This window comes from Elgaria multicarinata, chromosome 17, assembly GCF_023053635.1.
Source record: "Elgaria multicarinata webbii isolate HBS135686 ecotype San Diego chromosome 17, rElgMul1.1.pri, whole genome shotgun sequence".
In the NCBI taxonomy this organism is placed as follows: domain Eukaryota; kingdom Metazoa; phylum Chordata; class Lepidosauria; order Squamata; family Anguidae; genus Elgaria; species Elgaria multicarinata.
The window spans coordinates 29,622,849-29,650,756 of record NC_086187.1 but is presented as its reverse complement, the minus strand read 5'-3'; the positions used below and the strand labels follow the sequence as shown (position 1 = coordinate 29,650,756).

Here is a 27,908-nt window from a genome sequence, read left to right as displayed (position 1 = left end):
TAGAGCCTATATTAGTGATGCTCCAGGAGCCTGAAGATATGTTTAGGAAAAGTATTTATGTAAAGTTATCTTTATTACAGGCAATATTGGTCCATACAATACACAATACTGACATACAAGTGGAATCTTTCAAATCGTCATTTAAACAGCAAAGACCAAGAAACAGAATTTTTAACTACTTGATTTTCAAAAAAAAGTAATACATGTCTCTCTTTCAAGATCCTTTTCAGTAAGTTATATTGAAACATACAAATAGAGAAAAATACCCCATTCAACATATATTGTGGTTAAATGGTTATTTTGCTTAAAATCTTTTTAATAAGAAAATCCTTTTATTAAGCAACCTACATAGAGATAAATAGCAAACTTGTTTTAAACAAATCCTCTCCATTAAAACATCTGAAGAATTTCATCCATCATTTTCTTCCGAGCCCGAGACCTCTGTTTGAAGAAGCTTACCTTTAAAAGTTTTCAGCTGAAGGACCGACGTTAGGGGCTTCCTAGGCATCACAAGCCCCCACCCCCACCCTCCGGTTATTTTCCAACGTTCTTCTGTCCAACAGAAGGTGAATAAGCACGTTAAGACTTCAGGCTTGAGTTTTTATTACTACTCCACCATTCTGTTTCATGAGAGCACAGACAGACCTGCCAACTCCCCTCCCCCCTACACATCTACTACATTTGGTTCTTCAGGAGGAACAATACAGGCCAATAAAAGCAGAAAATCTGCAGCTTCTGTCACATGCTTTTGATTATTGTCAAATTCTGATTTTATGCTTCCATCTGGCAACACAAATGCATTGTTATAGCGTTAGTTTAAATCTTTAAACAAAAAACTATATTTTCCAAAGTCATTATCATTTGGAGCAATCAAGTGATCTTTCCTGGCTTTGCTGAACTTCATTCTTAGAACGTGTCTCCGTTCCTCCCATTCACGGAGCTCAGCAGGTCCATGTGCAAATTTACAGTTGTTTCCCTCAACACAAGTACCAGCCATATATCTATTTAAAGCAAAGCAAAGCGGTAGTGAGTAACATACCCTACAAACACAGTGCTGGCCTAAATTCCTTTGCTTCCTGAAGCAACTGCAGTTCTCCGCCCACCCTAACCCCACCCCAAATGCTAGGGCCAACACTTTAAGAAGTCTCAGCATTTTCAAATATCCATTTCTACCGTTGTAAATGCTGTAACCTGGTGCAGCCTGCTTTACCCCACTGCAAGTTTGGGCTAGCCCTGCCCAAAGATGTAACTGAAAGGGATGGATGGGCGTGTGTTCAATGGCTCTCGACTGCTGAGAAACTCCGCTTACCGCTATGCATAAAACGTCTCTTCTGCTGCACTGCTGAAAAGGGACAGTGCAAAACCAGGCAGCCTAGATACTAGCAAAGTAATAAAGGCGGGGGTGGTACTGCTAGTAGCACACAAACTGACCCTTATGCAGGGAAAAGGGAAGGACTTGTTAGGTTATGGTTTTTCTAAAGGCCATAACCTTTAGAAAAGCCATAACCAAACAAGTGACGGAGCACGTCCCCCAGTAGCAAAGGGGATGTGCTCCGCTTCTGAAGCACTAAAGCACAATACTGACTTCTTAAAGGACACAAGATGCAAAGCTGGAGGAGGAGGTGGTGTTGCTCACCTCCACAAGCAGTGTCCAACAGGGGCCACTGACACATGTTCAGCCACATGCGAATTGCAACAATAGAGGGGGAAGAACACCCACACACACACGAGGTACAAGATATAGTCATTAGAAATAATGGGACCCCTCAAGGCTCATCTTCTGTGAGGAAGCAGTTAAGACAGTGTGCCATGAAAGGAATTACCTGTCATTCACCTACTGTGCTGAAAAGTGGAAGCTGGATCTGCAGCAGAGGCAGGGAACTTGAGCCACCTCACCATGGACTAGGCTGGCTAAGCCTGAAGGGCAAGACATCTGGAGGGCCGCAAGTTGCCCACCTCTGAGCTACAGGAATCTCAACTTGAAACTGGCCAGATATGCAGATAGAGGTGTCAAAAGAATACCTACCTATCACAAAGGCTGAAACAGCCCGTTGGGAAACGATGCTGCCAGCGGTTTTGGTCATCCTCTGTATGGAATACTTTCTCTTTATGCTTTTCTGAGGAGATGTGGCCTTGCCATTGCTTCTCGCTGTTGCAGTTCTTCCCACACATCCAGCAATGGAAGTCCACCTGGTTCACACACACAACCATCAATTAGCCATTCCAAAAGGACATGCAGTATGCAAATCTGGTTAATTTGAATAATTTATGCAGACCTCTCCCTCAGCCTGACTCATGGAAGTTTGGAAGTGAGGTGATGATGGCGGCAGCAAAGGAACAGGGATTGTCCCATTGAGCGCTTCTTAGTTCTGTTCTCTGCTAGCCCCAGTCAAGGTGGTACTGATGGAAAGGGCGGGGGGTGGGAGGAGTGTATTATCTGAACAAGCATGGCGACACACGCTTGAACTTGGCACAAGCACCTGTAATGGGACGGGGATGACTTCTCAACACCAAATCAAACATGCAAGAGGCCAATGGTCGGAAATCACCAGCAATGTCACCAGCTTATTGTTCAAAACTGAAGACCCTCCCACAGCCTTCAGTGGGAACTCTCCCCATGCCTCTGAGCTGCTGCTAACAGGAGCATGATCAAGGAGTGCACATTTCAGCAACAACAATGCTGGTAGTGAAAGTGTATTATTTGGCTGGAGTCCCTTTAAAAAATGGAAACAAAAGAGTGCAGAAGTCAAAAGGGTCAATGGACTATGCTGGGTCAATTAACTAAGCTCAATAGAATAACAGAAGTTAGAGGCGAAGCATGACGGGGCTAAGAAAATCCAGAGCACGGCCCATTATCAGCAGGCCTCGCACAGAAATTCACGAAAGGACCCAGATAATGGCAGAGCTGTGCTCTTGGCACGACGCCCACTCATGGCGGAGCAGGAGCAGGGCCTGGACTGCCTTGGCGGCACCCTCATCTCAGAATGTTGGCCTCCGCCATTTGAGACCCCTGCCCTGATCAGGAAAAGCTCACTTGTGTCTGACCGGTTGCTTCTGTTTTCTGGGACCAAGACCCGCTGCAACACTCGACTGGCACAGAGAAAGATGCCAGAGGCCGAGACAACAACTTACTGTAACTTCAGCATAATCTGTTGGCATGTGAATTTGCTTCCCGTTTTCTTTGTTGGCTTGAGCAGCCGGCTCCTCCCCCTTTTCGGGCTTTTGGCTCTTCAGCCACATTTCATACAACTGCTCCATGTCTTGAACTAAACGAGAACAAAAATTCAAATAAGTTTGCAGCAATTAAGATATGAGTGAGTGGAACAGGCAAATATAAACTTATAAATACATAGTGATATCACTAAAGGAACGAGGTCCAGGCATGCAAACATACATTATCACTCGTCGTCAAGGCAACATGGGGGACTCAAAACCTGGAGGAGAAAGGAATGGGGAATGCATGGTACGTTGTTCTTTGAATGAAAGGTGCCGGCGACCGCTGCAGCCTGCCAGCTGCCCTATGCTATCCCACCCCGTTTTGCTATCCTCAAACATGGCTTACGCGGGAGTTCTGTTAGGCAGAGAGTGGCCCATTCATGCACAGAAGATTTCAATTCTATGTCCAAGTGAACTAAACCAATGCAAAAATGACTTTCTGTAAATGTTTTAAGATACAGCAAAGACCTGGTGTTTGGGATTCAAGCAGTGCCATCTGTGCAGGACTTCAATGACTCTGCTACTTGCTTAGACAAACACACACAAACACAGAGCATGGAATCTCTATGACAATGCTTTGAGTTTATGCAATGAGTAACTGCAACAAGAACTTGAGAATCGCAGCTTTCTCTACCCTTAAAAAAAAGATTCTAGCCCTCATTGGTATACAAGTGTGCCTGGCTGTATCAAAGGCTGGAGACCAGAGAAGGAGAAGGATCCACACCGAGATCGCAGGATGTCATCACTAAGCAGAACCTTAGTGCAGTCCCACTCAGATGAATCAGCAAATCACCTCTCTCGAGGGCATGTCCTTTTATTCTCTGTTCTTTTGATCCAATAACCTGTTCCAAGTCCACAATGCCATGTTTTAAGAACCACCTAAATCAGGGCATGAAAATGGTTTTCCTTGGCACTGAATTAGGGGTTGATTTTAAGACTGCTTTAAGCATGCCTGAAAAGTACTCTATAAAGTACAGATGGACAGGAGGGGAAAGAGGTCAGAATGCCAACAGATTTCACAGCGTGTTTTTATGCACCCTTTTAGCATACTTACTGCTGTTCTCCTTCATGTAAGTCCACATTTCTCGTTCTTCATGACTGTGAGCAAAGGAGCAGTTCCCGACATACTGACATTTCTTGCCCGATGCAATATGATTGCACAACTAGATAGGAAGAGAAAGAGGCTCAAGTTCAGGTAAGCAGCATTCTATACAAGGGAGTACTTGAAGGCTAACTCTCTCTTACACCAGTGGCACAAGTTGTACAAGATGATCTGGGTGCCTGGAGGGGGAGACATGGCGCTTGGGTTTGGTGGATGGAGCCCAGCCCATCCACTGATTTTAGAGGATGAGCGCAACGTCTGGTGGCCGCCTAACTGGACTTGTAGTCATGGCTGCATTCTGCCAGCCCATGTGAATGACAGCCAGCATGATGCAGGGGCTAGCGCTTTTGGGAGGCCTGGGGTCCACTGCTCACTGGGATGGCTGGGGGACAACCATTCACCTCACCAATCTCACTCCTGGCACCTTGGACCTTAGCCTCAGTCCCTTGGAGGAAAGACAGGGTGCAGGTGCCAATGTAACAATCTCCATTCCTCTAGATGGCAAATTATTTGTACACACCTCCAAGCGCAGCCATTTTTTTAATGCTCACAGTTGTAAAGCATTTAAAATAAAATTGGAACATCAAATCTTCCCATAAGCTTGGGAAAAAACAAATTCACTGCTATGTCGCCTGTCCTAAATAAAGTTAATGCTAAAACCAATTTGGGAACACCAACACAAAAGCAAATCTTGATTTTAAAGATATGCTCACATCAAATTGCAAAGGCACTTGCTTCTTTGCCGGAAGTGGGCGAATTGTATTCCACTTCTTGCGCTCATTTGACATTACCAGCATCACCCGGCGATCCTTGGTCCACCTGAAAAGGACAGCGCCACTCAAAGAAATAACTGTTTCAACATGGCTGCACATCACGGCTGCATCAGAAGGAACCTCACATCAATACAGACCCAAGCAATTCCTATAATACATGCCTTGTTTTCATCAAGCATTGCACAACCCAGGAGGGTTGGAATAGCTCACAACGTGCCAAGGGACGCAAACCAGCTCAAGGCACTTTTTGACAGGCAAAAACAGAGTCTGCATTAAGATGCTAAAGGACATTTCTAAGCTCACGGCTGTAGAGAAAACACAGAAGATGTGATGCAATGCTGAGGAGGGGGCCAGGGAGAGAAAAAAGCCACTGGCAGGCCTTACACCATTAACACTCCGCTTCTATATGAGGTTTGTTTGAAGAACCACTTTGAAGGATAGCGGAGGGACCATAGCTGAGTGGACAAGCCCTGCTTTTACATGCAGAAGTTCCCAGGTTCAAGCCTCAGCACCCCCAGATTAAGAAAGGGTCAGGTCGCAGGGAAATGCTCTTGCCATCGCCCATCAGAGTTGTAGACAACACAAGGCAATTAGCCTGTATGCCAAGTCGTCTGGTCTGCCATAAGGCAGCCTCCTATGCTCCAGAGCTGCTAACCCACATTTTGTCATGAAGCAGCCACAAAAACAGTGAAACACCAATTTAGTTAGGGTGGAGAGGAAGGGCACCACCATAACAGGAAACCACTGATCCCTGGCAAAGAAAGGTACTTGAAACACACTGGTGTCCTAGAGAGGAGCTGGGCAAATTGTATGCCATTTGAACCAATGGCTTTTCAAATGTCACGGCTGCATTTATTGTCACTAAAGGACCAGAAGGCAAACAGAGCAGCGCTTTGGTGTTAGTTACACGAGTCTGGAAGACTCCCATCTGGCTAGAAGGGTATTACTGTCAAGATTTGTAACAAATAAAAACATTGCCTGAAGCCCCACAGGGCATCGTTCGCAACCCTGGCAGGCAAAGAGCCAGGGGCATTCCAGCACGCGTCCGGACACAGCATCTTTGAGTGGCAGAAGAGAAGCCACGTGACTTACGGGTGCCTGGCTTTTGCACTGCAGTACTTCTTGTTTCTGTCCGGCTCGCTCACTTGGCCATGTCTCCAGCACTGAGCACAGACAAACTTCATTTTCATATTCAGAAATCCATGTTTTACTTGGTTGCTAAGAATCTTAAATGATAAAACAAAAGACAAGACAGTTTAGGTTTGCAAAAATAGCTCCACAGACCATAAATAACCATGAAGAAAGTAGACCTCTTCTCTCATATGAACCTGCCAGAAACTTAAGTTCTGCTTCAGAGATTATTTTCCAGATCCCGTCACCAGGAGAGATGAGATCAGGTGGGCGGCACTGGCAAAATGGCTTTCTCAGTGGGACACCCACGTATGGAATGCCCACCCACCAGGCGACACGGACGCTCTTATCACTTCAGCAACAAGTCTTTAAGATGTTTTCACTCTGTGAGGCTTTCGGCAGTTGATTTTTTATTTATTTATTTTTGCTGCTTTACTAGTTTTATTGTTTATCCTGCTATAATATTTCAAATTTTTTTAAATTTATTTTAGTTCTTTTAATCACTCTGCTTGCTGTTTTTTCAATACATTGTTACTGTCCGTTTATCAGCTGCTTTAATTTTTTTAAATAAAAGAGCAGCATAGAAATATTTTATGAAAATAAAAAGATAGCAGTATAATACCATCCACACATTTGCACGACACAGCAGTCCACCATCGGTTATTTTACTTCTGGTGAAGCTGTGGCACGTGGACGTGCAGTTTTGCATATCATATCCAATCCCTGCTTGGGCCTTGTAGTGTCGTGCAAATCCAGCATCACACACACACTCGCATTTATATAACCCTCGCATAGCACACACTGGGCTCACATGACCATGACAATGCCGGGGTCGGATTTGCAAAGTGGTGCCCGTGGGCACCATGACTCACCATGGATTAAATAACCCAAAACAAGCCACACTGTGTCATCCGACTAGGCCATCTGTTAAGTAATGTATTTGAATCTCAATGGGAGATGTGCTGTGATCACTTCCTTTAAAGTTGCTGATGTAAATTCCTTCTTACCTCAAAATGTGAATAATTCTACAATGAGGCTCCAAAATACAGCTCAGTTTGAAAGCTCAGAACCCTTCTGGGTTCCCATGATGCATTGCTAGTCACTCCTGAAACTAAGGGAGCTTCGAATGTGGCTGGCAATGCAGCATAGACACCAACTGCTAACATGTAATAAACCCCACTGATTATCGAAGAAGCCACTGAAAGCATCCATTTAAAAATGAACCTGCTGACACATAGGGAGTTGCAAGCTTGAAGGTCAAAATGAAATGCTTCCAAAGAGCTACATTTCTATTTTCTCCTTGAAACACCACCCATCTTTGCACAAGACATGGAAATCTTGCAAGCTTAGAAGGGGTGTGTATGTCTTAAGGCCCAAACAAGGATTCCGCCATAGATTACCTGCCTGTATCTCTCCATCAACAGTGTGCCTGTTCACCTGTGGCCTCCTAGTAGAGGCCTAACAGATGTATGTGGAAGAGCATGGACTCAGAACTCCAGTGCTTTTTGATCAACAGTAGGGAAGAAGTTCCGCAGCCCCAAAGCGGTGTTTCATGGGTAATGTGAGCTGCACAAAGGGCAGCAGCAGTCAGTCCTTGGTGCCTCAGGTCATCTTAGAAACCATCCTCTTTCCCTCTGCTGAAGGACTCTGGGGATTGATGGCTTTTGGGGCAACGCAACTCCTAGTCCATCGTTTTGCCAAGGAACCTGCCAAATATTGGGCGAGAGGATCGGCTGCCTACTCCCAGTGGCACGAGCTCTCCTGGTGCCTTTTGTAAAGGGTCAGCGGGGCCAGCAGCGGGGCCCGAGGGCTTCTGCGTGCAAAGCAGGAACTTGAACCCTGAGCAGCCATCTCTCCCGTTCCTTTGCGCGCCAGTGCACCAGGTGCTTCGTGAGGCCATCTGAGGAAAGTACCTGTGCTCCATGTGCATTAGACTCCATATTCTGCCAATATTTTTTTGATTCTTGAACAATAGCCTCATGAGAAATACCTGTGGTGAGGGAGACATGCATCTTAGGCAATTGTGATGTTGCTAACCTTTGCACAAGCACGAATTTGCCCTCCAAGACTGTGGTTTCATGATCATTTCAATAGTGGATATAAAAATTAAAAATAAAACATGTCTAAGTATAAAGAACTTGCCAAACTAGATGCACAGAACAATCCTATGCATATTTACTCAGAAGTAAATCCCACTCTTTCCAAAGAGGCGTGTTCCCAGGTACATAGGATTGCAGCCCACAAACACCAAAAGGAAAACCACTAAAACACAGTGCAAAGTTTTGCTCTTGTTAAAGAGCAATTGTGTTTCCCAAACATACAATTACGGCACAATCCTATACATGTTTATAGAGAGAAAAGGGTGCCACAACTCCCAGTGTTCCCCAGTAAGCCATGCTGACTGGAGCATACTGGGAGTTGTAGCACTTTTTCCTCTCTCTAAACATGCACAGGAGAGCACCCTTCAGGGATGCAGATTACCATTTTCGCTGTCATGAAAACACGACATATTTCACAGCACATAGGTGTCTGAGCACGAAGCCCCCGCCCTAGGGCTCCAGAGTTTAAGAAAGCCTGGGACCATTCTGAGAGGGAAAAATGTACTCCCTGCCCAAAAATGCATCGAGGCGTTTTTGTAGTACAGCTTCACCTGGTCTTGCATTAGATCTTACCGGTCTTATTCTGCATCATCCATACTTGGAGCTCTACAAGACTGTGAGCATAGAAACACTCATCATCCCGTGAACAGCCGTAGCGAACTTCATGCCGGCACAGATCCAGCTGACACTGAGGATGAAAAGGTCGAATCTTGGAATACTTCACTGTCGTTTCTCGCAAAATGTGGACAAGGCACCTATTTGTTTCATTTAAAAGATCAAATGTGAGTCAAAGGAAGATTTTGAAAAGTTGCTTCAAACATTTGCATTTAAACAAAAAATGACTACAAGCCCCAATCAGTAGAAACAGCTTTACATATCCCCTTTAAAATAGCAGATTACTGTCAGCATTCTGTTGTCTTATTCCAAAACTGTTCTTTCAAACTTATCACCTTATCCAAACTGAATTTCACATAATCAGTTTTAAACTAAATATTTTAAACATTTACACATTAATCTGTTTTAAAGTACTTCACACACACACACACACACACCACTTTCTTTAAAGCAACCAATAGAACATTTGTCTATTGCAGAGATGGGGGAGAGGGCAGTGGAGACTGAGCAGATAATTGCTCGCCCAAGGCCACCTGGTGAGTTTTTGGAAGGAGAAATATTCCAGCTGAGGACTTCCTGATTTGTAGCTCAATTTTAGCCACTGCACTACTCCAGTTCTACAATATAGCTATTGAACTCTGTGTTGTTTAGGGGTTAAATAATCCAGAGTTAACTCATGGTTTGGTGGCTCTGAGTTGTTTAGGAAAGCGACAGACCCGCAGGACTCAATGTACCCACTCACTACCGTGTGGTCACAACTAATGATGCGTTAAGCAACCCATAGTTAGTCGGCACATGTGAAACTGAACAGAATTAAACAGCTAGGAAAACAATCAAATTTGACACACACGAACAGAGGTTTTAAACAGCGCCCATGTTGTGATATTCCTACATAAGGAAATGCAGCAGGCCAATAACGGCTACTGAATAGACCCATGTGACTCATTGGCCATTTCACAGAATGTTTAAAAGGCTCATTTATACATCTTGACATCTGTCTTGCTGCTATAGCTAAAACAAACTATTTATGAAAGGAGGAAGTCACACAATTTATTTACTAGGTAATGAGAACTAGAACACACACACTTTATATATCAAAACAGTCTCTAAAATCCAAGACGGACGAGGCTTTTGAACATACTTGTTATCTTCAAAATCATGCATAGCAGGGTGAGAACAGGAAGATGAGTTATCCTTATTCCTTTTGCTTATTATTCTGGGTTTATGCTCAAAACATTTCTGAAATACAAAACCAAAGCACTTTAGAATAGGAACAGAATCTACTCTTATATTGTTATCACTCTCTCTAACAGCAAGCTCAAGTCGTGAGTACCGACAGGACTGGCGTGAAAAAGGGCCCACTGAGAAGGAAGAGGGGGGAGGTCGGGGCACCCTCGGGGTAGTGGGGGTGGGGGTCAGGCAGCCTGCTGGAGCGACACAGCATCCCGGAGGAGGCTGGCTGGCATGCTGAACTCCTGCTCAGACGTGAGTATGCGGCGTGTTTTGTGGCAAGTCCAACTTTAATAGCGAACTTGGATAGTTGAGTGCCTCTCAGTTTGAAACAGGAGCTCTTAAAACGTGGTAGGAGGCTTCTACATACTTGGCGGACTCTCCTGGCTATGTAGAAGTAGATTTGTAAATTGAAAGCAACTTTCAAAACAAAAGCTGCCTGTCAGAACGTGGATGGCACAAGGATGATGGTAGGAGGTTGCACTCGATAGCCTTTTAGGCCCCTTCCAACGCTACTATTCTATGATTCTAAAAGGGTATACACACAATCCAGACATCTGGCAGCTTGTCCACAGGGTCTTACCAGTGACGTCTATGGCTGGGATCAGCTAAGACACAGAACGTTTGTGTGTCAGTTGAAAACAAAGCAAAAACAAAATGGAGAGGAAAATGGACAGCTCAAGCCTCTCAGGGGAAAACAGTAACCCTGGAAAGGTGCACATGTCCTGTTCCCCCTCCCCCTCCCCACTAGACAGCTATAAAATACTCAGTGTTGGGACTGGCAGCCCACTATCACTCTACGGCACAGCAGCAGGGGGCCTCTGGCCATGTCACGCCCCCCCCCTCCTCCTCCTCCTCCTCCTCCCCCCTTACAAGGCCTGAGCAGGACCGTTAAGAGACGTTGGCGCCGTCCCAGGTGGCCTGGAGCCAGGGGCAGGAGCTGCTTGGAGAGAGGGATACACAGCACCACAGTGTATCAATCCTCATGAGAAATTCTACCTAATGAAAGAGAGGCCGTGCGGTCTAAGCCAGGATGTCATCCCCAACCAGCAATCTAATTATTTCAGGAAGTTCACCAGGCAGGACTGCTCAAGCAGCTGCTCTCAATTTCTCTACTGCATTCTGCTCTTGTTCTGCTTCACAAAGAGAGTTTGAGATAAACACCTCACAAAGAAACATGAACAGTCCGTGATGCTCTTGAAGCAGTCGGGACACCGTCAAGCTGATCTCTCCGTTGCCTTCAAAGAGCGCTTCGCGACTGAATGCCCCTTTCCGCTCCAAAGTCCACACATCGATCTCCTCTTGGCAATAGGCAAAGGTACAGTGGCCAGAATATCGACACTCCTCTCCAGCAGCAACATCTGGAATGCAGGAGGACATCCGGAAGTGAGTGGGGAAACGCCCCGGCCCCTTTCGCTGCCCTCTTGCTCCCAGCTGCGCAGCCTTTGTTTCCGTGGCCGCTAGGCAGCAGGGGTGAATGTGATACGGAGGCGATGGCGCTGATCCCTACCAACAAACCCACTCTACTGATTTATCACATTTCTATACTGCCCAAACGGTCAAACCTCTCCAGCAGTTTCCATCTCTGCCAGGCACCGGCCTTTTCTAAAGCGAAGGGCTCTTAAGGGCCCAGCCAGGCTCCCAGGCCGCCCCAAAGCCCCTGGCATTACGGAAAGGGGATACCCTGCTGCTGGGGGATGCGTAGCTCTCCACCTCCTGTGAGGGTGGCAGCTAAGCTCAGAGGGAACCAGGGGGCGGAGTGGCAGGAGATGCCCGTGGCCCTGCTCTCGAAGGAGCGCCGAGTCCCCGCAAGCCTTGCCCTCGCGACGCCACCACCGGACGACGGTGACAAGGAGGGGAAATGGGTTCCTGCATTTCTTGGCCTGCCCAAGGGCCCCGCGCCTGCCCAGTTTTTATCAATTTCAGGAGTGGGGGTAAAGTTCTCGCCAAGTGGCTGGATGCTGCTCCTAACTTCCCGCCACCACCCCGATCACAGACATAAACAAGCTCAAAAGCATGTCAGCTCTCCTGAGAGATTAACCCAAGGCATGTGCCCAATCAGAATGCCTGCGGACAGCCTGCTAGCTCTCCCCACAGTCCCCACCTGAGAAATGGGACTAGCCCACCGTTCCACAGGGGTAGTTGCAAGAATGAAGAAGGAAACAGCACTACCCAGCCTGAGTCTTGAGGAAATCATGGGCTAGCAAAGCATGAACAGGAATGCGTACATTCCAGAGTGAAAATCCTTACCTTTACATATATAATATGGCCCCACATACTGCGTTTTTGTTGGCCTCGGCCTTATTTTTTTCCATGATTTATCTTCAGAGTTCTTTATTCTACCTATTAGGGTATCCTTCTTACACATATGCTCTAGATTGGGATGGTAAGTATAATCCAGTAATTTTGGATCTGTAAAAAATCGGGAGGAGGTCAAAAAGCTGGCTTTATCTTCCCCCGTCTGCCATCAACCGTAGAACTGTATTCTTACGACAAATAGGCAAGTGTCCAACCTCAGCCTTTAATCCACATTCATACACCTGAAGAACTAATTGAACAGCTGTGCTTTTTGCACAGCCCCCTGTTCATTTCAACAGGGTTCCTGCAGCAGAGGTTTCCACAGCCTAGGCTGGACTGCATCCTAAAGCAGAATTGTTATTTTGACCAGAGAGGAAACTCAAGTCTTGTGTAGTTGTCAGTTTCCTAAGGGAGAATCAGTTCTGCAGCTACCAGTTTAAGATCTCATGTTCAACGATAAATTTTGCAATACTCCAATACTGATTTTTCCAATTGTCCATAGCACACTGAGAATATGGAAAATCTCCCAATATAACGCCACACCATGATCCGGTGCTATAGGAAGGAGCAGCCAGGGAGACTCGGGCTTCTATACTCCCTCCTTCCCTTGAGCTGTGCAATTCTCTCCCTCCTTTCCTGGTTGCCTCAACCAGGTGATTTTAATGGAAAGCAACTTTCAAGCTTCCATCAACCCCCAAAACGGTATGCAATACACCCTGGAGTTATATCAGACGTGATGGTCTAAAATAGTATTAGCTAGGTGGAACAATCAGAAGATGTTCCAGGAATATATCTGGTGGGGTCAGTCTTTAGAAGCTGATCTCAGAACTTGCAGCCAAGTGGAACTCCCTGACACTGAAATCAAGCTTTATTGTTTATAAGATGCTTATTGTACACGCAAAGACAAACACACCAGTGGTTCACAGGAGGAGGAGGGGAGGGGGCAGAGTCCTTAGGCACCAAGAGCAGATTACAGAGGTTTGGGCGACTGCCTTTTCCAAACTGGTTATAAGATTGACATGGATTGGCTTAATTCATTTAAACCAAAGTTAGATTATTTATATGGAAGACGAAAAATAACAATATAATAAATATAATTTAATTCACCATGACCAAAGTAAATTGCAGCAAAGAAGGTGACTTTTTTCAGCATCTCCAAGGGACAGAGTGGTGACATTCTCTTGCCCACTCAGCCTGTCCTTTAAGGATGCTTTTGTGAACCAAATGAGCCATAAAAGCACAAGCTAAAACAAAGAAAGGCAGCAGGAACTGTGACTGCGGCACCTTTTCCACCTGCCAATTATGTTGATCCCTCTTCTGTTGGAGAGAGGCAGGGGGGTGCATCTGGAACACTGCTAGGGGCTGCTGCCATTTAGCTTCCACCTCCCAAGTTACATCCCCCAATTTCCCTGCCGCGCTCCCTCGGCTCCTTACCCTTTTTGATAAAGCACGACTGGCAGGCCTGCCTTAGCTCATGGGTGCCTTCCAGAGGGTTTCTGGCAACTACAAAAGATGCCGTTGACACAGGCAGATTAGCAGGCCCACTGCCAAACGTGCCAGAATAGTCATTTCGAGCTGGGCTGGAAATGCCAATGTAGTTCTCGGACCCAAACAAACTCGCAGGCCCATTCATCTGAGGGAAGAAGAGGAGCTGGTCACCTCATTAGCACTGCTCACTGCAATTTCGTCCTGCCCTTCCTCCAAGGAGATCAGGACAGTGTATGTGGCTGCCCCCTGCCTCACTTTATCCTCACAACAATCCTGCAAGGCAGGTCAGACTGAGAGACAGTGGCTGACCCAGGGCCATCCAGCAGCCTTCAAGGCCAAGTGAACTTGGGTCCTGGCCCATTTCAAAATGTATCTTGAGATTATGTTTCAAACCAAAACCACGGAACATTTTAATAACAAGAGAACAAACAAACCTAAAATTTAAGAGGACCCGAATCAGAGCTGCAATACATTTGTAAAGGAAAATTTGCACAGGTACTCACTAGTCGAAGAGGAGAATTACTGTTTAATGCTGAGGTGACATCTCTAGAAATAGAACTGGATATATCTATTGGGATTAAGAACACCGCGAGTTAGTTTGATACACATTTCGCATATGAGCAGAGTGAAAGATGAGCAAGAAACACTTCATCTCTGCAGGAGCCCTACCACCCGGGCACAGGGATTTTGCAAACCACTATGACGCAATGGGGTGGTGAACTATGGGGTGACCATATTAGATGCACGAACCACCATGCCAGCTGCTGGGAGTGAGGAGGATCCCCCCACCTCTCAGCCCATATAAGGATGGGCACTGTTTCTAGAGAGGAGCACATGTGCTGCAGGAGTCTGAAGCCATCTGGGCATATGGGAGTGGGAAGAAAGAAAAGATCCCCACTGGTCAAGGGGCAGCGTCCCCCGCCTCTTCCTTGCAAGCCACTGCCTTTTAACTCCTTATCTAAAATGGAGAGGAGGGACACTTTGATTCACAGGCTTCACCTATCAGGATTTTCCCTTTACAACTGGTCTTACCTCTTTTAGAATCACTGATTGAGAAAGTACTTAAAGAGGAACAAAAGTTGTCCAGGGCAGAAACCAAGGGCTGGGAATACATTTCAGAAAAAGAGGCTGCAGGAACAAATCCAGCCCCGACCGACAACGTCCCAAGCAAAGGGGCAGAAAAAGGTAAGCTGGGCGCGATGGTAGCGGTTGGGATGGTTCCTCGGACAATTGTACTTGGCTAGGAAAAGAAGGGAAAGAATTTATACTAAATGCAACCAAGTGATTCCTCACTTCCAGTGACCTGGGTGTGTGTTTGCTCATAGACTACTTAACAAAAGCATTTACTAAAGCAGTTTACAATATAAAGATGTAATCACAAGTACAATAAAATACAAAAATAGTAAAAGGTCTTTTTCAGCATATCCCAAAGTGGTGGATGTTTTAAGCCTTCTGAACTGAATGACTTTTGGAGCTGGTCTACGCACACGCTTGCTTTCAATGTGGGATCAGCACCTGCCAGCTGCCACTGCTGGAGAGTTTGCTATGGGTCTGGCTCCAACTTGACGACGATGTGGCTGGGGAGGGCTCACAACTCCGTGGCTGAACACCTACTTTGCATGCAAAAGGTCCCAGGTTCAATCCCCAGATAAAAGGATAAAGAAGCAGGTGCCAGGGAAGAGCCTTCTCTGCCCAAGACACAGCCAATCGGAGCAGAAAGCACTGGACTAGACAGACCAGAGCACAAGGAAGACTCCTACTGTCAGACGCTAGAACCCATGGTCCAATTAAGATGCCCCCAGGTCTAATCCCTGGCATCACCAGTTAAAAGGTCCCAAGTACCAGGCTGGTGGGAAATCTGAGCCCCTGGAGAGCTGCAGCCAATCAGCCAAAACATGGGTGTCTCTCATGGCGGCCCGGGGATCTCTGTGGTGAAACTGACATGCTCCAAGAGTCCATGTTAGGAGCCTTCCAAGTACAGACCATGGAATGCTGGTAAGACTAAGATTCCCAGCTGAGGGGTCCTCATATTGCAAACATGTAGGAATGTGATTCCATAAAGGCCAACAGCATCAACAGAACTGCATAGGTGGCAATAAGCCCCAGGTACACCAGTTGCTGGGGGAGATGGGCGGAAGGGTGTCATTGCATCGTGTCTTGCTCGTGGGCCCCTGGTCAACAACAGAGTGCTGGACGAGATCCAGCCTCAGGGCTCTTCTGATGTTCTTTGCAATCCGTCGCCTCTGTGCAATAAGTTTCCAAGCACAAATGCATCCAAGTATAAAGCAGCCTTAAAACGCAGCGAGGCCAATGGCTCAGGATGACTAATTTCTACAGCAGAACTCTTGACCCACTGACCCACTTCTAGCCTTGCGCCCTCCGGCTTTTTACACATCCACGGAAAACTGGTTCCTGAGGAACAACTGTGGCAGAAACAAAAAGCGCCGCAGGAGACACCGGGAAGGCAGGACCACAACAGCCAGCCATGGATAATCCCACAGATTTCGTACCAAGCAAAAAGGAAGGTGGCTTACCATTACACTTCCACCAGGATCAGAAACTGCTGAATCCAGTAATTCATCTAGTTCATCTCCAAGAATATCATCTCCATCCCCACAGTCTAAACAGCCATCGGGTATACTAGCGAAAGACCCTCCATTGGCCAGGGAAGCAGCAGAGAGAGAACTCTTCTCCATTGGAAGAGTGATCAGAGATGCCATTGGTAATGGAGGCAGGTCACTGGTCAGCTCAGGAGCAAAACTGGGAGGGGCGGAGGAGGGAGAAAGAACCTTTTCCTTCCAACTGGGAAAATCTGAAACAGATTTTGATGTGTCTCAGAAAAGGGATTCTCAGAGACTGAGGCCAATCTCCCAAGGGCAGCCCCCCCGTCCCCCCAAACCCGCCGAGTGTCACACAGTGTGATCCAGGGACTCCATGCCAGCCCGCCTTCAGCCCTCTCCCCACTCTGTGTACCCATCATCAGGGTTCAAAGAAAATGGGTCACCAGGAAACATCAAAGGCACGCAGAACATAACATGGCCAGATTCTTCTCAATCCTTTCTCCATAGCTACAAAGAAGTCCCTTCATACCGGAACACAGACCTTTCACCAGAGCAGGTAGGCCCTGGCCTCATGGCGCAAGAGCGCCTAGGCCACAATGCGCCATTCATGAGATCACAGGACAAGCAGCTGAGATTCTATTCAGGTCCAAGCATCAAAGGCCTCCTGTCAGCAGCCAGGCCCTGCTTATTCCCAAGGCCAGCCTGCTGCCATTACAGAATGCCCAGGAAGGGCACACATTTACGCTCTCCCCACCACCACCACCAGAAAGGAGGCGAGGCCCACCAGATGTGGATCAGGTAGCTGGTTTCACAGAAAAGTTGGGCAGCAAGTGTTTAGAGAAAAACTCGGACACTCAAAGCAGCACATGCTGAACAATGCGGGGAGCACTGACAGGGAACACCCAGGCCCAGCGGCCTCCCGCTTTACCAGGCGTGTTCTTGAGGAGGCCAAGCCAAGCCTCTCTCAGACACTCCTCATGAACACAAGCAAGCTGCTGCTGCCCACATGGAAGCGAACGTCAGCGACACCTATCGTCTGGGCAGGGACAAATGGATTCCCTCTCACAGTGGGAACACATGGAAATCCACGGGAGGATGGAAAAGCAGGTGAGAATGCAGACACTCTTAAGGCGACCTACATAAAAATTAATCTGACAATGAAAAATAGTGGAATAGCTGTTTTTCATAACTTGCCCCATTAATTCCAGGAAGCCTCACCTGATTCAATATCTTCTATAGAAGTATTTGAACTCTGCAAGCAAGCAAAATATCTGTCACCAGGAAGTTTGCACAGCAAATGCCTCAGGCAGACATTTTTCATTCAAGATGGATGCCATTAAAAGGTTTAATAAACATTGGAAGCCCAGGCCAAACATTACAGAAATTCAAACCCAACAATTCTCATGTTATTTTGTAGCCTCAATTATTATGTAAGAATCCTGGCTTACAATTCCCTAGCAAGACCTGCACATGGACTATTAAAAACCAACAAAGCCACATTATTCTAAATGTTTAAACCAAATAAAACCTTGTAGCACCCAAATACTTCCAAGACTACATCTTATCTTGTACTATGAGTCACAGCTTCACTTTACTGACAGGAAAACAAACTCCATCAAAAGAATTCAGTTCACACACAAGTGACACAAAACCTTACCTTACTTGATACTTCTGCAGAAACAGAGTTTGGGGGAGGCTGCAATTAAACATATCATCATAAATAATATAGAATATAGAAGAGAGCTTCCAAAAGCAATGTATAAAAGTACTTCTACTTACTTTTGCCCTGACGTAGGCTTTCCTTATTTTTAATCCAAGTTTCTGTGCAAGTTCTTGAGTTAATTTTATCACACTTTCATCCTATATTAAAAAAAGGCAACCTGATCTAAGGGACTTCTGTGAATCAAGTTCTCAGGATTTCCACACCACAGCATAACACATAAATACTCTGTTACCCCTAGCGTTGTCTCAGGATGCGGCCCACAGACCCAAGCTGTCAGAGGATGCTGCAGGGGTAGAAGGGTTGGGTGCATGTGCCAAGTGGTAGCTCACAACTTGCACATGATGCAGCACATCACGTGTAGAACGGATTATCCAACACGCCTACCACATGACCTCAACGGTGGATATATGAACAATATAACACTATTTCTTAATACGACAACACTCAGCAAAAAATATTCTCCTGCGCATTATTCCCACAGTACACATAGGTGAAGAGGACTGAACAACCCTAATTTGCCACCCTGATCTGCTTACTTGCGGCACTGCGAGGGAACATTTAGCGACAGCGTCGTACGCCTCCTTGTATCTTCCCAGTTCTTTTAAGGCTTTGGACTTCCGGTAGAGAGCTCTAAAATTGTTTTCATTCAGGTTTAAAACTATCCCACAATCTTCTAGAACTCTATCATGCAATCCCTGTACCAACAAACAAACAAACAAACATCTCAAACATTTCATTGCTGGATTCTAGGGCAGGAGAAAGGCAATGGCGGCAAAGAACACTTCACATACTGCAGACTAACTTCCAGATGGGGAGGGCGAACATGTGGCCGACTAGGGACGGGACAACAGACAACAGCTCAGTTCAGACAACACGTTGGTCAATGCAGTGCGAGAACTCCACCCAACGGTTGAGTTTTTAGGGGGGACTGCCCACACAATGTATTCTAACTCCACCATCGTGTGAATGTGTGCTACCGTTGAGTTGAGTAAAAGTCAACTTGACATTTGATTGACAGTTCCTCTGCCCTCTCTCCTCCCCTGGTCCTCCCGATGGTATCCCATCAGCCACTGCTGTGGGGGAGATCCCAGCGGCTCTCCTAGAGTGGCACTTGCTCCTTTCGCCATTCTTGCTAGAGAACTGTGTAGCCAATAGGAAAACGCAACTCAACGCATCGGAAAACTCCACAGAGTGGTGGTCGAGGAACTGTCCTCTGCGCAGTGTGAATATTCTGCATGGACTGTTTTCCAATAAAGCTCCACCGCTGCGAGAAGTTTTTTTCGCCAACAATACATTTCTCAACAGTGGTGTAAAAACTCCACCTTGGAATCCTAAAACCACCATTGACTAACGTGTTTCCTGAACTGAGCCATTCTGAACCTTTGCAAGCTCACATGATCCCATAAACATAGAAATCTACTGTTATTTATTAATGGGAAACCTGGAGCTATCACTCTCCAACACTTAGCAGAAGAAGCAAGGATCTGACCGCTCTCCTCAGGATCAAATCTACGTTCCTCTGTAGGGTCTTAGATTAGCATATCTGCACCCTAACCTACTCATTTAAACCTTCAAGCTGTATCTCAGCAGGAGAGGCGGGACAGCAGAGCCTGCCACTTAGCTTCGCCTCTCAATGCCGCCTCCCCTCCGCGGCCATTATAACATCCCTGCACCTTTATGAAGAAGGTGGTACTCAAATCTGCATTCTGCCCCCACCCAGCCCCAGCCCTTTTGTAACATCTATCTTGGCCTGTAAGTCTGCAGAGGCTGGGTTGTTGCTTGTAATTTGGCATTGCGCCTTTTAAACAAGGAGTCTCTCAGATGCCTTTTCTGGGCCAAGCTTTGCACATCTAGTGCCCCGTTTTGCTCAAGGCCATCAGAAAAGGGACAGAGTGCAACGAGCATTTCAAATCCCCATCTGATCACCAACCTGCACTCCCATTACCAACTTAGGCCAATTCTGGAGCGTGCATTAAAATGCCAATGCTCTGCGTGCCGTATCTTTTCCATTCATGAAGGCAATGTTTGGCAACTAAAAGCCCCGAGCCAAATCCAGCCCCTCCAGAAGTGCCACCATCCCTCAATTTCTAACTAGAGGCAAAAGAAGCATCTGTGCCAACACAGAATGTATGGCGCCACACAAGGAGTTTTAAACTGGGTCTTGGATCAACTTTGGCTGACCGTTTGATGGATTGTTTTTAGATATAGGTTGTCTCTGTATTATCTGTTTACAGGGTTTTATGTAAATGCCATTCTTTTTGTACTCTGTATAATGGGTTTTAATTTTTGTGAACCGCCCAGAGGCTACGGGGAGGTATAGAATTGTAATAAATGAAGGAATGAGCACAACTGGCTGGCAGGCTGCTCCGTCAGGAGCCCTCCTGCCGTCCCTACCTTCTCAGAGTGGAAATCCAGCTCTTGATCAAGCCTTGGAAGTCTCCCCCCACCCCACCTTAACGAAGCACATACCTTCTTTGAATAACAAGCTATCCGATTAACGTGCAGTTTCTCTAGTATTTCATCAGAAATGTGGATTCCTTCAGAACTGGCATAATCAGCTATGTTTAAAGCTTCCGAATAGTGGTTCAGCGATCCTTCCCAATCACTTTCTCGGTACGCATCATTCCCCTCATTAAACAGATTTTTAACAAGCTCCCAGATGAATATCTGGAACACAAATTCTTGGTTAAGTGCTTACAAGCAGACTCGTACATACAAAATACATCGGTCATAGTCTAAAAATGCCCACCTGCCTCGCTGTACACACCGCCAACTGGGGGCCAGCTGTTAACTGGCTCTTTCTGATAGAACCACTACAGAAGTCCTTAGAAACGATGACACCACAGAAGCAGTAAATGAGAAGAGCAGCAGAACTTGCTCGGACTCCTTGTCTCTGCCGCAGGCTTGGCCAAGGCAACATGCAGCTCTGGGGGCAGGAAGAGCAATACACCCACCCTGGCCCAACATACTGCCGACTGCCTTTCTGCCTCTCAGCAAGAGGTACTTTGCTCTTTTCACCAGACTGTTCTGGATTACAGCTCTCACAGGGAGCCAGACAAGTGTAACACACAGAGAGGAGCTACCTCTCATCCAGTGGGAACCATGTTCCCTCTTACTGTCTCAGTACTGGCTAGCCATCGCCAAGCCTCAACAGAGAGTGCTTGCTTACAGGACCAAATAACTTAAGAATACAAGACCCAAGGAACTAGATGTCCCTGCCTACTGCAGAGCCCCCTATGCCTCTGGAAGAGAAGTTCATAAAGGGTGTTGTTACCTCATATTGCTCTTGAGTCCCCGGGTAGGGTAGAGTAGACCTGGGAGGGGGGGGATCAAAAAGACAAGAGAGTCAGATCTTACTCAGACCTTGTTCAAAAAAGATATACATCCAAGAGACTTGCAAGATGTGGATGGGACTAGAAGGACAAAAATGCCTTTTACAGTCTCAAAGGTAATGAGACGGCTTTGCCTCCAGAAGCCTCTGTGCAACCCAAGCCCTCTCTCAAACCAGCTCCCTGCAAACTGACAGAATGGGTTCTAGCCCCTGAAACCTTAAGTCTTAATGTATTATTGGCCTCTGACAGGTCAGAACAGAAAACTCTGGGCTGTTGCTTTTTCTGGATGCAGCAGCCTAACATCACAAGACCTCTGGAATTCCCTGGAATTCAAATCACATAAGTGCTTGACAGTCTCCAGGGCCCCAGCAGCCTCTGTTAAAGATGCACCTTTTTAAATGCAGTATCTGCCTTAGACACTTCAGTCTGGAGAGTTCTATGTAACTCAAAAACTCCACAGAATTTATTCAGCCTGGTGAATACATAGCGGCTAAGAGCATGAGCTATGCGCCAGGAAATACTCCTTGCAAATCTCACCTCAGCCATGTGCTCCTTCAGTGGCCTAAAGTGAGACACTATCTCTTGACAGCAGTGTTCACCTACAAAAATAGCAGCCTGCCTTGCAGAGCTGTTGAAAGAACTACTAAGAAAATGTAAATCGGGCATTCGAAATACACTAGGTACATGTTAAGCATTTCATGTTAAAAAAAGCATATTCTAAAATAGTTTAAGGGGGAGAGGCTAAAAGAAGCCAATATGTAGGACTGAGTTGTCAAATCCCAAGATCTGAACTCTCAATTTTTATCCTTACCATTCATTTACTGAACCTTTCAAGTATTATTTGTGCCTTCATATTGCTAGACTTGTTTTTTCAACCACTTAACGTGAACCCATGGTTTATTTAACCCACCAAAGGTTTGTCTGGCAACAACTGAACAAACCATGCTATCAATGGCTACTAGTCCTGATGGCTATGTGCTATCTCCAGTATGCGAGGCAATAAACCTATATACATCAGTTGTTGGGGAACATGGGCAGTTGGGTGCTGTTGCACCTGTGTCCTTCTTGTGGGTTCCTGGTCAACAGCTTGTTGGCCACTGTGAGTGTTAGACTAGATGGACCCTCAGTCTGATCCAGCCTCAGGGCTCTTCTTCTGTTCTACTCATGGTTTGTTTCTCAGTCACTGGATTGTTTGTTTCCCTCCTCCTTTCCCTGCACCCCAAATGCCTTTGCAGTAAAATGGCGTGGGTTTATACTACTCTTGCCACCAACTCTGCAGCCAGCAAAATAACCCACTGTTCTGGGTTCGCGTAACTTTTGTAAACTGCCCAGAGAGCTTCAGCTTGGGGCGGTATATAGATGTAATAAATAAATAAATAAACTATAACCCATGGTTTATAAAACCCAGAGTTTGCAACCCAAGAACAAACTCTGGGTTCTCTTTCTGGGTTGTCTATGGTCAATAAACCATAGTTTGTTAGTGCAGTTGTGTTCAAACATCAAGATAACCCAGAATTCAACAAACCATACCATGGGTTAGCAGTATGTGTAAACTAGGCCACAGACTGCAAACTTCCTGTTTTATTAAAAGACAGCAGTCACTGCAATCTAACCAAAGCCTGCAGACCATACTGGGGTGTTGGAGGGAGGACACCAGCACAGCCTATATGGCAGCCTGTTGTCCAAGGACATGATCTTCCTTCACGTACAGCAGCAAACAGCATGGCCCATCATGGAATAATTCACCTGCTTGTGACAAGATGGTCGTTCAATCACCTCCATTTCAGGGCTATTCCAACCAGATGCTTATAGCAGTGTGAGGTGGGAAAGGTTTTATGAAAAAATGTCCACTGCTATATTTATTTCCCAGTTTTAGAATGCATTGTAACTGAATAGTAACTGAATGAATATATTTCAACTCAAATTGGGAAACTGGAATGGATGCAACACCTGTCAAATCTAAAATCAAAATTGTTACTCACTCTTTTCAGGTGATTATTCCTAAAAAGCACCTGTATTTATGGGCACAGCTCATCAGGCATGCAAAATTAGTATGATAACAATTTTTCATAGCTTCATTTTGGATTAATGTCTAAATAATGTAAGGGAAGTCTTAAAATACTTTAAAACATTTCAATAAAAATATCTTCCAAGTAATGTTTTGAATTTGTTTGAATGCAACATTTAAACCACACTAACAATGCAAGCCTATGCATGTCACAGGCTGTTTGTTGGGTCAGCTCCAGAGGAGACTAAGCAACCATGTCTCTCAAGCAAAGAAGCTACCCAGCAATGGGCCAGGGCCTTTAATGCTGCTGCCAGCAGGAACTGCACTGGACCAGGACCCCTGCAAGGAAGACTCTCCTGCAATTGCAGAGGGAACTCTCTTTGTGCCTCAATATTTCTATTTCTTTACACCCACCTTGTATTTTGCTCTTCACAGAAACACATTTTTTTCAGAATGAAAAGGTAACTGAAACAAGATAAAGCCTAGAGGGCATTGTTGAGCCTGGACAAGCAAAGACTGTGCCATCCTACACTGGTTTGTTCAGTGGGGCCTACTCCACAATAAGTGTGCATAGGATTGCAGCCTAAATAGCATTATCCTCAAAGAATCAGACTGGAGCATTACTGTGGACCTATGTTTATTTTGAAAGACAAAGCTGGCTAATCCTTTAGACACACAACAGTATAACATCATGTTTTAAACCAGCTCTATCTGCCAGCAAAAACCCCTCACACACAAGTGTCCAGTCACCAAGAGCCTTACTGTATAAACTGCAACCCTTTCTTAATCTCCTGCAGTCTGGTGCTTCTATCCACAGAAACATTGGACATGTTATCATGAACACCCACTTCTTCAGTATGCAGTTTCTGAAATAGAAGTAAGAGTCAGTAGACAAGCAATTAGAAGCAATTTATAAAAGAGAAGAACAATGTTATCTATGAAAAGGACAGGCTATGAGTTGGTTCAGATGTAATGCTAAACCACAGTTCAGTGTGACAGGAATGAGCCAAGTCTTTCCCTGGACTTGAGTGCTCCCCTGCTCCCACCTGTGAAACTATGAGGAGCTCAGCTTTCGCTTTTGTTTTTCATGAACTGCAATTTGCCTTGTTATCTGAACCTGGACAGACTGTGGTTACTCTTGACTATGCTTAATGGAAAGAAGTGAACTTCAAATCATAGTTTATGAACCTAGCTTGCTTACACTAGCCATAGTTAAGATTATCCACAGTTTAGACGTCATACAACACACTAAACTGTGGTTATTTTAAAACAAGTGGAAATTTGCAATCTCCTCCTTGCAGCTGCATTAGAGGAGATGTGGGATGGGGGGAGAGCATGAGCTGGTGAAGAGGCTAGGCTAGTTCTTGTAACTCTAAATTATAGTTTAATGTTATGTTCAAATGCAGCCTGTGCCTTCACTTTCTAGACAGCAAAATATGGAAAAGCAGGGGAAAATGTGCCTGTTTCACAGGCTAAAGGAAGTTTTAAAAAGGATTTATATGTAACAAAGAACACCACAGCCATGTATTAAATTACCAGATACAAATTAACTCAGGGTTTCTTTAAAATAAAATTAAAAATCAAGCTGTTGAAAACATCTGCAATTATACATCTCTGGTCAGCGTAATGATTCTGACTTCAAGCTAAGGGTTAGAGCTGGCTAACAATACAAATAGCCCTGCATCGGTTCCAAATGAATTCCCACTTCTACAGAATGGGAGAGACTTTTATAGAGACATCAGTTTCAACTGATTACATTAACAAGGATTCAACTCCCAGAAACCCTGTACCTACTCTTCTGCAAACATCACAAGAATTCCTGGAGGTGCACTGGAATTCCATTCTTCATGAAAATAAACAAGGCAGCAGCAAAGACCAAATCCACGGCCACACTGACGGCTAGAAGCCCCTGTATGGAACTCTTGTGTTTGCAATGTGCCTTGCAACTCTTAAGACACGCCACATCCAGAACTACAAAGCCAGAAATCACAAAATAAAGCAGCATAAGACGCATTTTTTAAAAAAATCAGAGAATGACAGGAACCAGGTGCACATTGAGAAGAGTCACTTCTTATTCATATGAATGAAAGAAGATTCATGGCCTTAAACCCATGAAGTGGAGTCCAATCTGGATTAGAACCACAGCATGCAGGGAAGAGAGTTAACCCTTCCCTTTGACAAGCCTCCAAAAATCATACACATCTCAAGCACAGGAAATAGCAATAGTAAAAGAACTTCCATCGGCACCAATGAGAGTTTGTTTTTTACTATGCCAGTTTGCTGTACCAGGAGGCATCACAGCAAGCAATGCATTTAATGTAAAGTGTAGCTAAAGGCCCTTGGAGAAATACTGCATACACTGGCCAACAATCAAGAGAAAGAAACTATGTTTAATCCAGGAGAAAGTTTTGATATATTGGCAATTAGTTGTTACCAAATTAGTGTCAGAGAGGAACAAGGACAAAGCATATTTTACCCCTCTGAAGCTATATATTGGGGTCAACAGAGAGTGAAGGTTAACTATCCAAAATGTCAGTCTTTCCAGCCATCTTCTCTTAACCTCTCACACTTCCAAGATGTAAACTAAGAATTTAATGAGTTAGGTAAACAGCAGCTAAAAACCACTTCATGCTCAGGCTCACAAACAAAAAGTAATAGCGCAATATGCTTGTTAACTGTTAAATGCCACAAAATTCTTCATTGCTTTAGCTAGAAACAAATCAGTTCCAACTATAGCAGCATGAAATTGAAACCATTACTGGACAGATGTGAACAACACCATAATCCAAGCTTTTCATGCAAATTATCAGACAATCATGATTTTCAGGTGACTACATTCACCTGAAAGGACCACCACCCCAAAAGGCAAAATAAGCCAGCTGACGCATGCAGGATTTCACACACACACACACACCAGTACAATGATTTCAAAGCTTACTAGAGTGTTCCAGATAATGAGCCTACCTCAAGGTATTGAAAGATGCTACTACATAAGCCACCCACTTTCATTTTATTTCTTCTATTTCTATACCACCCAATAGTTAAAGCTCCCTGAGTGGTTTACAAAGATATTTCTGAACCAGGAAAAAATTGGGGAAATCACAGGTCTACCTCCGCACATAATCAGTTTTACTGGAGAATGTTCAAAATAAAAATGAACTGAAAGAAGTCACCCAATGAGCAAAGTATAGAATCTATTTGTTGATAGCCTTGCTTTGAAGGGTAGCCACTTCTAATATATTTCAATTTCAGTATTGCTTCCTGTAACTCAACATGCTTTTGTCATTAATCCAGAAAAGGTGGAACACACTGGTCTACTTTTATTTACTGAAAGTGTTAATAAAGTGAAATAAAAGTAATGTGATAACTTAAAGACTGGCAGACTTTTTACGACAGAAGGTGTCGTGTTCTAGAGCCAACTTCTATACCTATAAAGAACATGCCTGACGAAGTGGACACCGGCCCTGTCAGTCTCCAAGGTGCACCACAAGAGTTTCGGTTGTTCTTATCTCAGGCTTCTCCAACCTGGTGCCCTCCAGATGTTTGGGACTACAACTTCCAGCACCCCTGACCATGGGGCCATGCAGGCTGGGTCTGATGGGAACTGAAATCCAAACACATGGAAGACAACCAGGTTGGGGAAACGCTGTCCTTATCTTGTATGCTTTGAGCTTTGTGCAGGAGAGTCACAGGCCTCTCATACGTGACTTTTTCTACCCCTCGACATCCAGGTCTGAAGACAAACAGATCCTCTCTGCCTCCAGATCTGACAACCGAAAGCTTCTGCCCCAATTCATCGAGGCCGCCTTCAGAGCAACACAAGGCTCTTGGACTTGTTTTACTGCTGGGGTCGAGGAGTTCAAGCCCTCCCTCCACTCTTTCTGTAGCTGCAGGTTTTCTCATCAGCCGCCCCGGAACCCGCCTTGCGCCCGCCGGTCCTCTTCCTCGAACGGCAGGCGGCGGAGGCTGCCCCGCAACAGGCGCTCCGTGACCGCCCAGGCCCGTCTGGGGCGGAGGACCTGGCTGCCTCCGGTGGGGCGGGGCCCGGCCTCACCTGCTCCCTCTGGCCGGAGGCCGCGTCGCTTCTGCTGAGGAGAAAAGGGAAGAGGAGGAGATGGCAGCGCGGTCGAGGCGCGTCGCGACGAGGCAGGCCCCTCTTCGCTCTGGTGCTCTCTGCCTCCCTCCGCTTCCTTCCGGTTTGTGTCCCTTTCCGGGCCAGGCCTCTGGCTCCTCTAGCCGCAGCTCCCCTGCCGCTCGGAGGCCGTCTAGCGGCGCCACAATGGAGAAGCCTCCTCAGCCGCGGCTTCCACGGATTGGCCGAAGCGGGAAGAG

General features: G+C 45.7%; 1 protein-coding gene across 2 annotated transcripts; it reads right to left on the bottom strand.

Annotated features, from left to right (window-relative positions):
* Positions 1-54: 54 nt before the first annotated feature.
* ZC3H7A (zinc finger CCCH-type containing 7A) lies at positions 55-27,792 on the bottom strand. 2 transcript variants are annotated; one of them, XM_063143560.1, is made up of 23 exons: positions 27,631-27,792; positions 24,339-24,442; positions 21,511-21,550; positions 20,706-20,903; positions 18,773-18,931; positions 18,293-18,373; positions 18,171-18,209; positions 17,732-17,765; positions 16,487-16,764; positions 14,985-15,192; positions 14,456-14,520; positions 13,899-14,097; positions 12,417-12,578; positions 11,331-11,527; positions 10,078-10,175; positions 8,895-9,076; positions 8,136-8,212; positions 6,184-6,317; positions 5,032-5,137; positions 4,271-4,379; positions 3,133-3,266; positions 2,027-2,190; positions 55-1,001 (listed from the first exon to the last, which is right to left on the bottom strand). In XM_063143560.1, the coding sequence occupies exons 2-23, from the start codon at positions 24,404-24,406 to the stop codon at positions 812-814; spliced, it is 2,922 nt and encodes a 973-aa protein (XP_062999630.1). In that variant the 5' UTR covers positions 24,407-24,442; positions 27,631-27,792; the 3' UTR covers positions 55-811. The 2 variants fall into 2 exon arrangements, with proteins under 2 accessions (XP_062999630.1, XP_062999631.1); XM_063143561.1 differs by lacking the exon at positions 18,171-18,209.
* Positions 27,793-27,908: the final 116 nt, after the last annotated feature.